Here is a 15571-nt window from a genome sequence, read left to right as displayed (position 1 = left end):
GTTCAGTCGGTGACGGCCCACGGCTGGATCTCCCCGCTGCCAAATATGGTGTAGAAGAGGGCGCCACCGGTGTTGATCCCAGCGGCGGCCCAAAACACTTTCCTCCAGCCTGCCAGGGTGTGCTGGCAACCACAGAAGAAGAAGCATCAGCAGGATGTTCAAGGAGTCACACCAGCCTGAAGTCATTTATTCCTTACATAAAGATCAGTTTTATTCACGGCGGACTGTCAAATATCTAGTTTAATGAGTCAAGTTATCTGTAGAATGAAGACCAGATTTGAGCTGAGGATGCAGCTTTTAACTCAGCTTTTCATTGATTTTATTTGATCTCAATTTATATTATTTTATCAAAAATTTTTTTCGCACATTATTTTATGAAGTCCTTTTAATGATTTTTTTTATTTTTATTGCTGCTCTTATTGTGATTTTTAGATTCTTTATGTTTTGCTTTCCTCATGGGGATCCTCCACACTGGAGGTTGTTGACATGGTGATCACCCCAGTCTGGGTGGCGGGGGTCCTGCACCGCAGCCTTATGGCTGTGGGCTGAACCCCACCCTGCTTACATCTGGGTGGTTGCTGTGGCAACGACCCCTGTGGACGTGGAAGGAACGGCTCCTGGTGTGGACAAAGATATTTTTCCTTGTATCAGCATCAAGCCAGATGTTTACTTTTATTTTTATTTGTTTGTACCTTCATTCGTCAATAGAGAAGTTAGGGAGTCATGTTAGTATGGGTGGTGGTAGGGCTTTCTGTGTGTATATGTGTGTGTATGACCGTGTGAAAGAGAATATGATGAGTGTGTTTTTATTTGGTTTTTTTTTAATCTGCATGAATTGTTTTTATCCTGTAAGCACGTTGTGCTGCCTCTGTTATGAAAACTGCTTTATGGATAAAGTTTGGTTCGATTTAGTTTTCACATCAAACCAGCTGCTTGCTGTTAGAAACTCACATCTGCGGTGAAGTATCCAGTCACGATCGGCGCCACAAAACCCGGAACTACCCCGAATGTGTTGGTGATTCCTAGAAGGAATCCTGCAAACCTGCCGGGAGAGGAAAACACGTTAAGGACGCCTTAGAAAACATCCAGAGACAGAAGCAATGAAAGACCGGCTGGATTTCAGGACGTCGCCTGTTCTGCATCCACACGTCATCCTGCCAAAGTCTAGTGGACTTTAACAAATCACACATGGAAAACAACATTAGAGGTTGTTACGTGGATCACTTACACTTGTGAAAAACTTGTCATCCCTGTTATCTCCCCAGGTGTTTCCAAGTAGCTAAAGTAGAGATCTGCCTACCCTGGGTTTTATTGGTTTGTTCAAATTCAGATGCTCCAATCAGAACTAGAGTCACATTCTTCTGTTTTTCATTTGTTTATGGCATGGTGGAACAGGTATGTGGGGAGGCATGAGGACCAGGTAAGTTGGGACGCCCTTTACATTTCCACATGTCGAGAAAAGAACAGTATAGACACACTAGGGCTAGAGGCTGTTGCCACATCTTGTATATGTTTTGGTCAAGCTCTGGTTATTAAATTAGTTAGGTAGGAGTTTATTTGGTTTGGTTTTGGTTTACAGGTAGAGTCTGAGTTAGGCCTCGTTATGTTTTATTATTTTTCTTGATTTTGGCGCAGCCTAATGTCCCATCCTCTCCCACAGGTTCAATAATCCCACCACATCCAAGTCCTGTAAATAAATGTTACAGTACTCTATACTTTTCTTGTCTCCATCTGTGGTTGTCAGGTTGCACCCCTCCCAGGGGACGTAACAGATGGTTTTTAATCAAAGTTCTTATCTTCTGTCACCACTGTGTGGAAATCCTTACAGGGACTCTGGACAGTGTTGATTATAAATGTTAGCATATGCTGCATCGTAGCAGAGTTGGCTTTGGACTCATTTACATCTATTCCACACTATTCTGGCTGACCATGGTCTCAGATTTGGAGGTGCTGATTCTCATCCCAGCTGCTTCACGCTCAGCTGCGAGTCACTCAAGCGAGGCTGGAGATCACGACCAACAGGACCATGTATGCAAAAGTAGAGACCCAATCCTGAGATGACCAAACCGGATCCCCTCAACACATCGACTGTGTCTCGAAATTCTGTCAAAAGTTATGAACAGAATTGGTGATAAAGAGCAGCCTTGGCGGAGTCCAACTCTCATTTGAAACAACTCAATGCGAACCAAGCTCTGACACCTCTCGTGCAGGGACTGGACAGCTCATACATGGGGTCCGGTACCCCATACTCTCGGAGTACTCGCCACAGAAGCCCCAGGGGGACATGGTCAAATGCCTTCAAGTCCACAAAGCACATGTAGACTGATTGGGCAAACTCCCATGCTCCCTCAAAGACCCCCAAAGAGGGTATAGAGCTGGTCCACTGTTCCGCAACCGGGACAAAAACCACACTGCTCCTCCTCAACCCGAGATTCAACTGTCTGATAGACCCTCTTCTTCAGCACCCCTGAATAGACTTTACCAGAGAGGCTGAGGAGTGTGATCCCCCTGGAATTGGAACACACCCTCTGGTCCACCTTCTTGAAAAGGAGGACCATTACCCAGGTGAATCTCATCCACCTCCATGGCCTTGCCACCAAGGAGCTATTTACCAACTCAGCAACTTCAGCCCCACAGATAAGGGAGTCCACCCCTCAGTCACCCAGCTCTGCTTTTTTTATCGGAAGACATGTTGGTAGGATTGAGGAGGTCTTCTAAATATTCCTTCCACCGACCCACAAAGTCCCGAGTTGAGGTCAGCAGCTCCCCACCTGCAGCCCAGGGAGGCCTGATGCCAGGTGTATATATTCTGTTCTATTCTATTTCTACAGACACTTATTTCCAAAGCGACTTACATACACAATCATACCCCGATAGGCACATCGGGGGGCAAGGACACTTCAGCACATAGTCAGGGGAAGTCTGGAATCGACCTCCAAACTTACCAGTTTGAAGATGACTGCTCTTCCTGCTGAGCTACAACTCTTATGTTGGAACATGCTTGTTATGGACAATCCATGAAGAGCAGTCCAACAACCCCCCAACAACAAGACACATTTGGGTTCAATCACTCCCCTCCAGGTCTTACTGTCATTGCCCACATGAGCATTGAAGTTCACCAGCAGAACAAATTAATCCCCAGAGAGAGCACCCTCAACGCTCCGTCCAAGGACCCTGAAAAGGGTGGGTACTCGGAACTACTGTCGTACTGTCTGAACTACTACATAAGCACAGACTACAGTCAGGTTCTACCTGCTGCACAGAAAAAAATGCGATGTAAATCAGAAATTTCTGACTACTCTCTAAAGTAGACAGTTAAATAAATGAATGATTATAAAGTCGAGAAATCAGCTGGCACCAACCGAGGAGCGATGTCTATCTGGTTGATATAGACTCCAGAGGCGCTGATCCCTCCTAAGCTGGTGGAGAGCGTGAGGAAGGTGACGGTGAGGATATGGTCACAGCCGGTATAACAGACGGCGGCGAGGAAAACCGCCTGCAGCAACAGACCTGTGGAGAGACCAGCCTGGTGATCATATCTGATTTTTAGGACCAGATGAAACAGCAAATACACAACTGGAACAACCGGCTTCATGTAGGGGAGCAAATTGAAGCTGCACCACATCAGTTATTGCTGTTAGATGTATTGGTGACACAACTTGACGATTATAAACAAACTCAGGCGTCTTAATGAGGGCTGCATTCTTTTTCTGCAGCTTGACAACATGAGTGGAATGCAGCCCTTTTAAGAGATCTGTATATTTTGTGCAGCTCAGCCAAGGGAAGCATTTCTCCAGTGAAACTGTGTGGGACATGTTTCAACTGCAGGTTTGTCTTGTGAGAAGAAAATTAAATTCACATCCAGAAAGTAAAGATTAAATTAGTCTGGATGAACATCAGGGGACTACACGAAACACAACAATAGTATTCTCAAAAGGAAAATATATGTGTCTTTTGTTTATGCTTGCAAAAGTTCCAACCCACTTTATTGATACAGCACCATGTAAAAAACACATGGGACATGTCCAAATGTCCACACTCATCCCTGACCCCTCATTTACTACACAGGGCTACTGTTTGAGGGTGAGCCTTGAAATAATAGGAATGCTGGTTGAGGCGGCAGATTATGGACTGTGATACCGGTTAGAGAATCAAGGCACTTGGAACGAGAGATCAGGTTGTCTTCTTTATTGAAGGTTGGCATTGGCCTTTTCCAGCATTGTACATTTTTACATGTGTGTACAGGTATGTGTGGTCTGAAAATAAGACAAAAAAAATGTATCACTTAATGCTCAAGATTTCTCAGACAGTTAAATATGCATAATTGAACTGCTGAATTAGCATAGGATATCAAAGATCTTCAAATGTCACAGCTTATATGAAGAACTGCTTTTCAAACAGAATATGAAAACACAAGTGTAATACTAGCAGAGAAACAGTACAAGCCTAACAGAAATATGACCAGAAACAAGCATAATGAACAGCATAACCACATTACATGAATTAACAATTTTTAGTCAAGCATGGTCACATTTACAACAAACTGAGTTGCAATATTGGCATTTCAAGCTTAATTTGCATAATTAAACAAACTCTACTAGCATTCAAATTGGTTGCAGTAGTAGCAAATAAAGGCAGAGCTAACTACTACTGTAACACAGGCCATTTAGCTTACTCAAGCTCACATGAATCTTTCCATAAAACATACAAACTTAGGTAGCGATAAGATTATCAATAACTAAGAACCGGAAAGCACTTACATTTCCTCAAGAACACACACAAAACCACGAAAACACCCAGAAAGTCCACTTAGCATCACCAAGTCTGCTTGCTAGCTGGCCTGCTGCTTGTCAGTGTGGCTGAACATGCCACAAGAAGTTGCAACAGCATTAATTCTCCACCTGCAGATGGTCCTGTAAACCTTGACCTTGACTCATTCTGTTGGTGATTCAGAGGCAAAGCTGGCAATTTTTTCCACATCGCAGATCACATGACTACCAGCTGTCACCATAGCAATCACCACATCATTCCCAAGCGGCACCTCTGGTGTTAAAAAGTGAAGTCTGGTAGAAGGGAAACCTGCAGTTCCCTCTCCATCCACAAGGGGCTCCAAAACAGAGCAAATCTCTATAGACTCCCATGTCTATATCAATCTCATGTAATATAAGGTATCAATAAGCAATCCTTGTTACTGTCCGTAACTTCATCCATTTGCATCCATCTGTCACGCACTTTATGATTAAGCTGTTCCTCTATGTCCTTTGACATGTCAATTGTGTTATTGGACAGAGGAATTGCCCGTAGTTTGCTGGCTGTTGACTCATCAATCATGGTTGAAACCATGTCCAGAGCACAAGGAAGTATTAATTACTCAGCAATAATGTGTGTTTTTTTCACACTATGCCACTTGGTAGGGAACTTTGTAGGAGGAGAGTTGAGCCTTTGCTGGCATGGATGCAGCTTTTCTAAAGAGACATTGTTGACCACAACAGTTTAAGAGTTTTTGTCTAAAAAAGTCAACTGGCTTTTCTTTGTGCTCTGGATGTTGTGTCTCCAAGTGGCTCCTAGTTAGGTTTCAAACTGTCACAAGCTAGCACTTTAAGACAGACAACACACTGTGGTCTCTCCTCATTACCAACCTTTGTGCTGGTGAAGCCAAAGGCAAGACATGCATTGTCATATTTTGTAGTCTTTGGCTTGAAAGTAAGATGATTTGGAAGCATATCTGATGATGCTTCATCTTTTGCTTTGTGTTTACGCGGGAGCCCCGTCAAATACCAGTCCATTATGCTAGGAGAAAAAAGCATGAACATTTTTATTCATCCCGCGCCCCCCCTTGCAATTGCCCTGTCTCTTCAACCTCACTAGCCATATGACCCACCAGACACTCTTCTGTTCGGCATCCAGCAGTGCCATTGACTTACTGCCGGATGTAGATGGTAGAAGTAGATGCTTCTGATGCTGGTGTTGGGACTGTGTTTTCCCAGCAATCCTCTGAGACTCAGAAGTTGCATCCTTGTGCCTTTTTTTCTCCCAATGCCTAACACTTGCAGAACAGAACTACCATGTTGGTGACCAAGAGCTCCTAGCCATAAAACTAGCCTTGGAACATTGGTGCCATTGGCTGGAGGGATCAAATGTGCCAAAAAAACCTGGAGTACTTGCAGTCTGCTGAACAAACAAATGAATCCCCAACAAGCCGGTTGGTCTCTTTTCTTAAATGGCTTCAACTTTACTTAGTCATACAGACCTGGGTCCAAAAACTAGAAACCTGACTACCTCTCTCGCAAATTCCTACCTAAGACTTTTGCCTCTCCTGACACCATCTTGTCTGCAACTTGTGTGTTAGCCGCTGTTTCCTGGGAGGTGGGGGAGAGGGTTAGGAGGACCCAACAGCTACAGCCTGATCCTTGTACAAGACCCTGTGATTACTTCTTTGTTCCAGATTCAGTATGTTCCCGAGTCCTCCAGTGGGGACATTCCTCCCACCTAGCATGCCATCCTGGGTCAGTGTGCACGCTTTCTCTGTTAAAGTGCAGATTTTGGTGGCCCCCTATAGAGAGAGATGACTGGGAGTTTGTTGCAGCTTGTACTACCTGTGCACGCTGTGAAGCATCGCATCATCCACCTGCGAGGGGGATGTCCTGCTCTGGTGGGTGACTGCAGTAGGCGTGCCTGTTTCCCCGGCAACAAGATCTGCACCGGTGTCATTTTTGCCACTTTGAGCTCCTGCTGCAATGCATTGTGGTCCATATTGACCCATCTAGTGACCATCGATGCATTGTGGTTAATTTTAACTGCACTGCTTTTTTCTCTCTGGACATTCGGACACCCCAAGAAAATGGCGTGAGCACTAAATAGAGCACTATGAAGGGAATAGGGTGGACAATCGGACGTTACCAATGTGGTCTGGTTATTATGATTTCTGCTTTGCCCCTAATGAGCTGCATTCTGCTGGGGGAGCTGGGAGATTCTGGGTGTTCAAACAGCTCCTTTTAAAAAGCTAATTAGATGAAGTTAAAGATTTTAACCAGTCTAAGTATGGCTGGAATGAAGGACTTTATGAACCTCTCAGTTCTACATCAAGGAGAGATCAGTCTCTCACTGCAGCTGTTCCTCTGTCCTGCCAGGGTATTATGGACAGGATGTTTTTTATTATCGAAAATACCCTAAAGTTTCTCCTCATCCTCTGCTCCACCACAGCTCTGACGGGGTCCAGATGTCTGCCGAGGACAGAACTAGCCTTCCTGAATAGTTTCTCCAGAACTACCCCCAGGTACCTGTAGGTCTTCACATTCCTTATTTCCTCTCCATCAATACAGACTGTCTTTCAGTGTGATGTAGATCTCTTGAAATCCACCACAAGCTCTTCTTGGAAGTATTCAGGAGAAGACAGTTCTTGTTAGTCCAGTCTGTGAAGGCCTCTACTCTAATAAGTCTGAACTACATTAAAGATAAACAGAGACCAGTTTTAATGCTGTGCCACAAACCAGGGAGTGAAAATGTGTTTGAAGATGTGATTTAAAAGGTTTCCAGTGGGGGCTGGTTTGATCTAGGGGGCTTATTATGCCTATACTAAAAAAGCTCGGTCACCTCTGGTTTTAAATCTGGATGTGGGAACAACAAGGAGGAGCTGATCTACAGCCATTTGAACTAATTCTAGGGAGGCTTTCTTACCGACGAGTGTGAAGATCTTGCGTACGGTGGTGACGCCAAACACTTTCCTCTCGATGAGGTTGTCTGCGACAACACCAGACAGCATGGACACCACCAGGCTGCCGACGTACGGCAACGCCGACAGGAAACCATTCTGACACAGAAATTCAGAGAATCAGCTGATGGATTATTTTCCTGATGATGAAGGATGTGCATCCTCCATGATTACTACTGAAAAATCACAAGTGAGAGGATTAATCAATTAATCAATCAAACTTTATTTATAAAGCGCCTTTCATACAATGAAAATGTAGCATAAAGTGCTTTACATGGAAAGTAAAAAAGGATAAAAAGAAAACAAATACTTATCATTTCCTCGGAAATCAAGAATCTGTTCAACTAGCAACATTGCGAAAACATTAATTTGTGTCTCAAGAGGCGCTGTCCCAACCCCATAACTTTATCTGATCTGATGTTCCTCTTCTCTTCTTTTCAAAATGTTGGAGCAACACATGGTGCAACAAGCATTTCTGCCCTTCCAAGAAGTAAAAATACTCATTTTAGGCTCACTAAATCTACACACAATCTTTAAATACGTCCATGTTGAGTTGTTTTATCTCCTTTACTAAATGAGCTGTGTTTTTGTCTAGAAGTTTTTAGCACAAAGAACGAACAGAAACATCTTCATCAGTGCTGTTTAGGTTAGTCTCATGACTGAACTTCACCTGCGAGGAAGAGGAGGGTGGTGACTGCTTCTGTCAGAGGACAAAATATGCTATTTAAGCTTTTTTAGGTAGAAAAACATGCTGATTTGGAGCAAATTCCCCCCAAATGGCTAAATTTTTGCAAGAAGAATAAAAAAATGCATCCAATAATTTCCTGGATTTTTGGGGAAAAAAACAAAACAAAACTAAGCAGAATAGATGACGTGACCACAGGTTCTGCATGCACTTCTCTCTGCAGCGATAATACAGTTACATGTGTTACAGCACCAGTATAGCTGCTAAAATGCATAAACGCCTCATTCTTAGGACATAAAACATCATTTAGCAAAATGACTGGATAGTAGCATAAGCAGAGATTTGTTTTATATGAAAACACATTTTTTGTCAGAAATGTAGTGTTAGAGTGAATACATGAGCAAGAACCTTGAGTGAAGATGCACTTTATGGAAGGACCTGCGTCTAACTGGACAATCCACGAGCACCTTCCTACGATGTCCTCTACTGTTTGATTTTGTGCTTGTGTTGTTCTCACTCATATGTAAGTCACTTTGGATAAAAGCGTCTGCTAAATGACTGTAGAATAGAATAGAATAGAATAGAATAGAATAGAATAGAATAGAATAGAATAGAATAGAATAGAATAAAGATGTATGTTGCTGGGGGGAATGAATAAAGAGGGGGAGCACCAAGTTAACTACATGAGCATCTTGTCGTCTTTTACGAGTAGATCAGATCAGTAATCAATATGCCATATCGGCCGCTGAACAAGAAACTCTGACTTTAAATAAAAATTTGTTATTTTTAACAATAAACAGGAGCAGAAATAAATGCAAAATCACCCACTGCAGGTCAAAGTGCAGGATGTCATTCATGTAGGTGGGCAGCGATGTCAGCAGGGTATAAAATGCCCAGTTGGAGCACATCTGGGTGATGATGATGGCCCAGAGAGGGACAGAAAACAGCATGGACCGCAGAGGCAGAGTCCAGCCGTGACCTGTACCCTGAGAAGATCACATCACAATCCTCATTTAGCACCAATTGAAGGACTCATTGCAAAAAAAAGACCAGAATCGCCTCAAAGCCATCCAGAAGTCTTTCTCCATGGCCTCGCCGAACTCCTCCCACACCTGAGTTTTTGCCTTGGCGACAGCCAAAGCCACATGCCGCTTTGCCTGTCAGTACCCATCAGATGCCTTCAGAGTCCCACAGGCCAAGAAGGCCCGATAGGACTCCTTCTTCAGCTTGACGGCAATCCTCACTGCTAGTGTCCACCAACGAGTCCTGGGATTACCACCATGACAGGCACCAACGACCTTACAGCCACAGCTCTGACTGGCTGCCTCAACAGTAGAGGCACGGAACACAGCCGATTCAGACTCAATGTCCCCCGCTTCACTCGGGAAATGGTTGAAGCTCTGCTGAAGGTGGGAGTTGAAGCTCGCTCTGACGGGGGACTCAGCCAGACGTTCCCAGACGACCCTCACAACACGTTTGTGCCTGCCAGATCTGACTGGCTTCCTCCCCCACCATCTGAGCCAACTCACCACCAGGTGGTGATCAGTTGACAACTCCGCCCCCGCTCTTCACCCGAGTGTCCAAGGCATGTGGCCGCAGGTCCGACGACACGACTACAAAATCGATCATCGAACTGCGGCCCAGGGAGTCCTGATGCCAGGTGTACATATGGACACTCTTATGTTGGAACATAGTATTATGAGCACAGAAGTCCAATAACAAAACACCATTTGGGTTCAGAGGGGGGGGGGCCGTGACTCCAAATCACTCCCCTCCAGATCTCACTGTCATTGCCCACGTGAGCATTGAAGTCCCCCAGCAGAACAATGGAGTCCCCAGAAGGAGCACCCTCCAGCACTCCCTGCAAGGACTCCAGAAAGCGTGGGTACTCTGAACTGCTGTTCGGCGCATAAGCACAGACAACAGTCAGGACCCGTCCCCCCACCCAGAGGCGGAGGGAAACTACCCTTTCATCCACCGGGGTAAACCCAACGTGCAGGCACCAAGCTGGGGGCTGATGAGAATGCCCACACCTGCTTGGCGCCTCTAACCATGAGCAACACCAGAGTGGAAGAAGGTCCAGCCCCTCTCAAGGGTACTGGTTCCAGAGCCCAAGCCATGCGTCGAAGTGAGTCCACCTATATTTAGTCGGAACCGCTCAACCTTGCGCACAAGCTCAGGCTCCTTTCCCACCAGAGAGGTGACATTCCACGTCCCTAGAGCCAGCTTCTGCAGCCGGGGATCGGACCGCGAGGGTCCCCGCCCCTTGCTGCCGCCCAGCTCACATTGCACTCGACCCTTACGGCTCCTCCCGCAGATGGTGAGCCCACGGGAGGTGGGGCCCATGTAACCCTTTCAGGCTGAGCCCGACCGGGCCCCATGGGCAGAGGCCTGGCCACGCTTGCTCTAATACCCCACCCCCAGGCCTGGCTCCAGAGGGGGGTCCCGGTAATCCGCGTCCAGGCAAGGGAACATTTCTGCCCAGGTTTGCCGTCATCATAGAGGTCTATGAGCTGGGCTTGGTCCGGTCCCTCCCCTAGACACCTGTTTGCCATGTATGACCCTACCAGGGGCATAAAGCCCCAGACAACATAGCTGCTAGGATCTTCGGGACACACAAACCCCTCCACCACGATAAATTGACGGCTCAGGGAGGGGTCCCTCACTCCTGCACAAATGTTGTGAGTGTTCATAAAACAGATGTAGAAATGTTCATAAACAAAGAAAACGAAGAGCAACACATGGAAGCAGAAGGTCAGCAAGACAAGACAGCACCTGAGGTCCAATGGCGGTAACGATATAATCCCTCTCCTGTTCGCTGATTCGCCGATGAGTGCGAGGGTCATCAGAAACCAGCAGGAACCAGAAGACCGCCCAGATGCAACCAGCACCCCCTAAGAGAGGAAATAAATCATGAAAAGATGGCATAATCTAAATGCTAAATGATGTAAATCCTCAACAAAAAGGTGGATTTTTAGAGCAAAAAGAGGGAAAATGAACTGTAATAAAATAAGAAACAAAGGACACAATGGACACAACTCTCATGTCTGCTCATGTCTGTCAGCATTTCCTTCACTTACCAAAAAAGTAGAAGACAGCAGGCCAGCCGAGCATCTCGCAGAGGAAGCTGGTGAGCGGCAGGGTGAACAAGGTCCCGAAGCTGGCCCCGGCATCCGACAGGGTAATCAGGCGAGAGCGCTCCAGAGGAGGAGCCCACCGAGCCCACATTGCCATCATGGCCGGGAAGGTAACCCCCTGCAGAAACAGAACCCTTACTGGAGAAAACATCCTCGGAGCCATGTCTTCCAGAGCTGCGTCATGTCATCAAATATGCAGATTTAACAAGATTTTATCACCAAATAAAGAGCCCGGTTTGTATGTGGCATTACCTCCCCAACACCTTCCAACACTCGCAGTGCAAACAGCCAGTACGGCCCCCACTTGGCAGCCAGTGGGGTGAGGATGGTGAGGGCAGCTGTTCCCAACACACCCAGGCCGAGGAAGATCTTCCCCCCGTAGTGACCGGCCAGGTAGCCCCCTGGGATCTGCGTGAAGAGGTAGCCGAAGAAGAAGGCTCCAAGCAGCCAACCCTGAATCTCTGCATCCCAGGGGTGCTGAGGGGTCTTGGGGCAAGAAGACAAAGCGAGGCGGTGTCAAAACATGCAAAATGCACACATCCACATGCACAGCTGTTGGAATTCTGAAGACTTTACCCCCTCTGGTTGCTGGAGCACATCACTGGTGTTTTCTGGCCTTGACGGCAGCGGGCAGGCGTGGACAACAGAGCTGTTTTCTGCAACTTCAGTATCTGTGGTGTTCACCATGGCAACCATAGCGATGCTGAGGTTGACGCGGAGACCGTAGACCACAGCTAAGCCGAGGAACATGAGCACGGCGAGGTTGAGGCGAGCAGAACAGCTTTGAGGAGGAACTGAAAAAGCAATACAGCTGAAATTTCTTTCTGAAGTTGATGGCAGCAGTCATCAATTCCAAGTTCCTTTCATGATTAATAATTTATGTTAAAAAAGAATTCTTGATTCATGCGTGTTTAATTTGAAATGTGTCTAAATGATCCTCCTGATGTTCATGGAACCAGAGTTTGGTGCTGTTGAGGCTGGGACATTTGGTTATTGTTGCTCACAATGTACCGACAGACTTCAGAGAAGATGTCACGACGGGCAGTGGGGAGGTGAAGGTGTGGACCCAAATGCAGGAGATGAACCACATGGATGCAGATTTAAGTAGATTTATTTTGACTCAAGGAACTCCAGGGACTACAACAAACAAACTAGCACAATAAACAAAATGATCCCGCAACCAAGAACTGAACTGAGGGGAATAAATACACTGGGGAACCAAACAAGAAACAGGTGTACTGAATGAACTAAAACAAGACCAGGTGAACTCAATGAGCAGGAAATCAATAAAGCTAAACAACAAACAAGAGAACCAAACAGGAAAAACTACAAAATAAAACAGGAAACCTGAAACTAAGGCACAGCAAAAACCACATCATGACAGATGTTGTAATGCCGTAATGCCAGTATGTAATTCCATAATGTAATGCCGTAGTACCGTTATGTTGTAATGCCATAACGTTGTAATGCCATAATGACTTAATGCCATAATGTCATAATGCCATAACGTTCTAATGGCTTAAAGTCATAGTGTTATAATGTCATAATACCATAACGTTTTAATGCTGTAATGTTGTAACGCTCTAAATCTCTAACGCTGTAACACCGTAACACTGTAACACTGTAACACTGTAACACCGTAATGTTGTAACACCGTAACACCGTAAATCAGTAACGCCAAAACACCGTAATGCAGTAATGGCGTAAAACAGGATTAGCTGTCGTACAGGGACTGGACAGCTCGTACAAGGGGGTCCGGTACCCCATACTCCCAGAATACCCCCCACAGGAGTCCCTGGGAGACACAGTCAAATGCCTTCTCTAGGTCCACAAAGCACATGTAGACTGGTTGGGCAAACTCCCATGCCCCCTCCAGGACCTCAAAGAGGGTATAGAGCTAGTCCACTGTTCTGCGACTGGGACGAAAACTGCACGGCTCCTCCTCAATCCAAGATTTGACTATCAGATGCCCTGCTCCAGGACCCCTGAAAAGACCTTACCAGGGAAGCTGAGGAGTGTGATCCCCCTGGAATTGGAGCACACTCTCTGGTCCCCCTTCTTGAAAAGGGATACCACTACCCAGTTTGCCAATCCAGAAGCACTGTCCCCGATGTCCATGCGATGCTACAGAGTTGTGTCAGCCAGGACAGCCCCACAGCATCCAGAGCCTTGAGGAACTCCGGGCGGATCTCATAAAGCCCCGGGGCCTTGCCACCAAGGAGTTTTTTAACCACCTCAGCGACTTCAGCCCTAGAGATAAGACAGTCCACCCCAGAATCCCCCAGCTCTGCTTCCTCATCGAAAGACATGTTGGTAGGATTGAGGAGGTCTTCTAAATATTCCTTCCACTGACCCACAATGTCCCGAGTTGAAGTCAGCAGCTCCCCATCTGCAGCCCAGGGAGTCCTGATGCCAGGTGTATATCTTCTGTTTTATTCTGTTTCTACAGTCATTTAGTAGACGCTTCTTTTCAAAGCTACTTACATACACAATCTTACCCTGATAGTCACATCGGGGGGCAAGGACACTTCAGCACATAGTCAGGGGAAGACTGGAATCAATTTCCAAACATACTAATTGGAAGACGACTGCTCTTCCTGTTCCATGCATTGATATAAAAACAGTTCATGTTTTTACCTGTTTCTAACAGCATAAGCTGGGTGGCATTTCTGCCATTTACAGCTAAATAAATGTTTTATTCATCATAATTTATAATAAACTCTTGTTTGCTGACAAAATAAAGAAATGACGCAGGTTCCTGCGCTGACTCTTCTACAGTTTAAATTTAACAGAATGTTCTTTAAACTTCGGTTTATGCAGATAAAATGAGTTTATTTCAGCAACATGTGATTTTGTTCTACCTGCAGCCACCTGATGGTCACAAGGGCCGTTGAGCTTTTACATAACAGGTAATTTGAACATGCTAAAGATTTGCAGCAGAGTAAAAAGCAGCAGCTGAAGTTGTCCATGTTTGCAGGGTAACTCACCCTCATCGCTCCTGATGAGAGGCTCGCTCTCGTCTGAAGAGCCGGTGTTGATGGAGCAGCCCTTTGGTGGTGACATGGTGGCGGTCTAACCCAGAAAGTTTAGCCTATAGAATCGTCATGAAAAACCACACGTAAACAATGACATGCAAAGCAAAGAGGATGTGAGATGAACACATTACTGACAGCATCAGAAGTTCTGGATTACTTCCAAAACCCTGCAAGTTTTCCAGAAATATTTCATCTTCCTTCCTCGATTTAGACAGGTGGACATGAAGGTAATAACTGGTGGCCGAAACACTTCTTTCATCACCGTCACGGCCTTGTAATCAATTCTACAAATAACCTGTTAATGAAGAAGCCTCGCTGGTTTCAGATGAAGCATTTTGAATGTAACATCAATAAACCTTCACAAGTTTCACACATAAAGTCAATGTTTGGTCACAGATCTGAATTTAAATTTTCTGTTTTCTGTTTCTGTTTCTGGAATGTACTGACTTGGTTCCTCATTCGTCTCACTCCCAGATTAAGTAAAAGTGTTCTCGTGTTCAGGCAGGAAGCAAACAAGAAAAAAACGGTTGTTTAAACTCATCATTATCTGTGCAGAAATGTTGGACTTGTAGCTTCAGAGACATTTCCCTCTAACGTCTCAGAACCACCTGGAGTTTATCTGACAAAATGTCAGCTTCAAATCCAGAACATCTCAACACAAGCGGCGACTTCTAAAGCCCTTTTGAGTCTTGACGCGTCCATCCACGGGTCATACCTGCCTCATCCAAAACAGGTTGGTGGGCTCACTGCAGCCTATTCCAGCTGAAAACCAAAGGGGATCCGGTATATTCTGCCAGTAAAGGACAACATGTCCAAGATGTAGGGCATGTAAACTTATGAGCACAATGTATCCAACTACATCCAACTGGGAGCAAACCAAACTTAAATTCTCCTGGCACACAAAAACTCTATTTTTGAGGTCTAATTCCACCTTGAAGGGATAATGGGGTGGATGTCAGTAGGTAGTTGGCCATAAATCTATCTAACTCTCTTAACTACAGCC

The 15571-nt window shown here is 45.5% G+C and overlaps 1 protein-coding gene across 1 annotated transcript; it reads right to left on the bottom strand.

The window, feature by feature from the left end:
• Positions 1–2: 2 nt before the first annotated feature.
• LOC306770397 (sialin-like) lies at positions 3–14596 on the bottom strand (the record flags this gene model as incomplete). The annotated part of the gene is made up of 10 exons (XM_079259257.1): positions 3–122; positions 952–1042; positions 3363–3510; positions 7678–7810; positions 9221–9382; positions 11172–11290; positions 11477–11651; positions 11786–12019; positions 12110–12327; positions 14521–14596. The coding sequence occupies 10 exons, from the start codon at positions 14594–14596 to the stop codon at positions 3–5; spliced, it is 1476 nt and encodes a 491-aa protein (XP_079115383.1).
• Positions 14597–15571: the final 975 nt, after the last annotated feature.

This window comes from Telmatherina bonti (genome assembly GCF_933228915.1).
Source record: "Telmatherina bonti genome assembly, chromosome: 19".
Classification (NCBI taxonomy): Eukaryota; Metazoa; Chordata; class Actinopteri; order Atheriniformes; family Telmatherinidae; genus Telmatherina; species Telmatherina bonti.
This window is presented reverse-complemented; position numbering and strand designations above follow the sequence as displayed.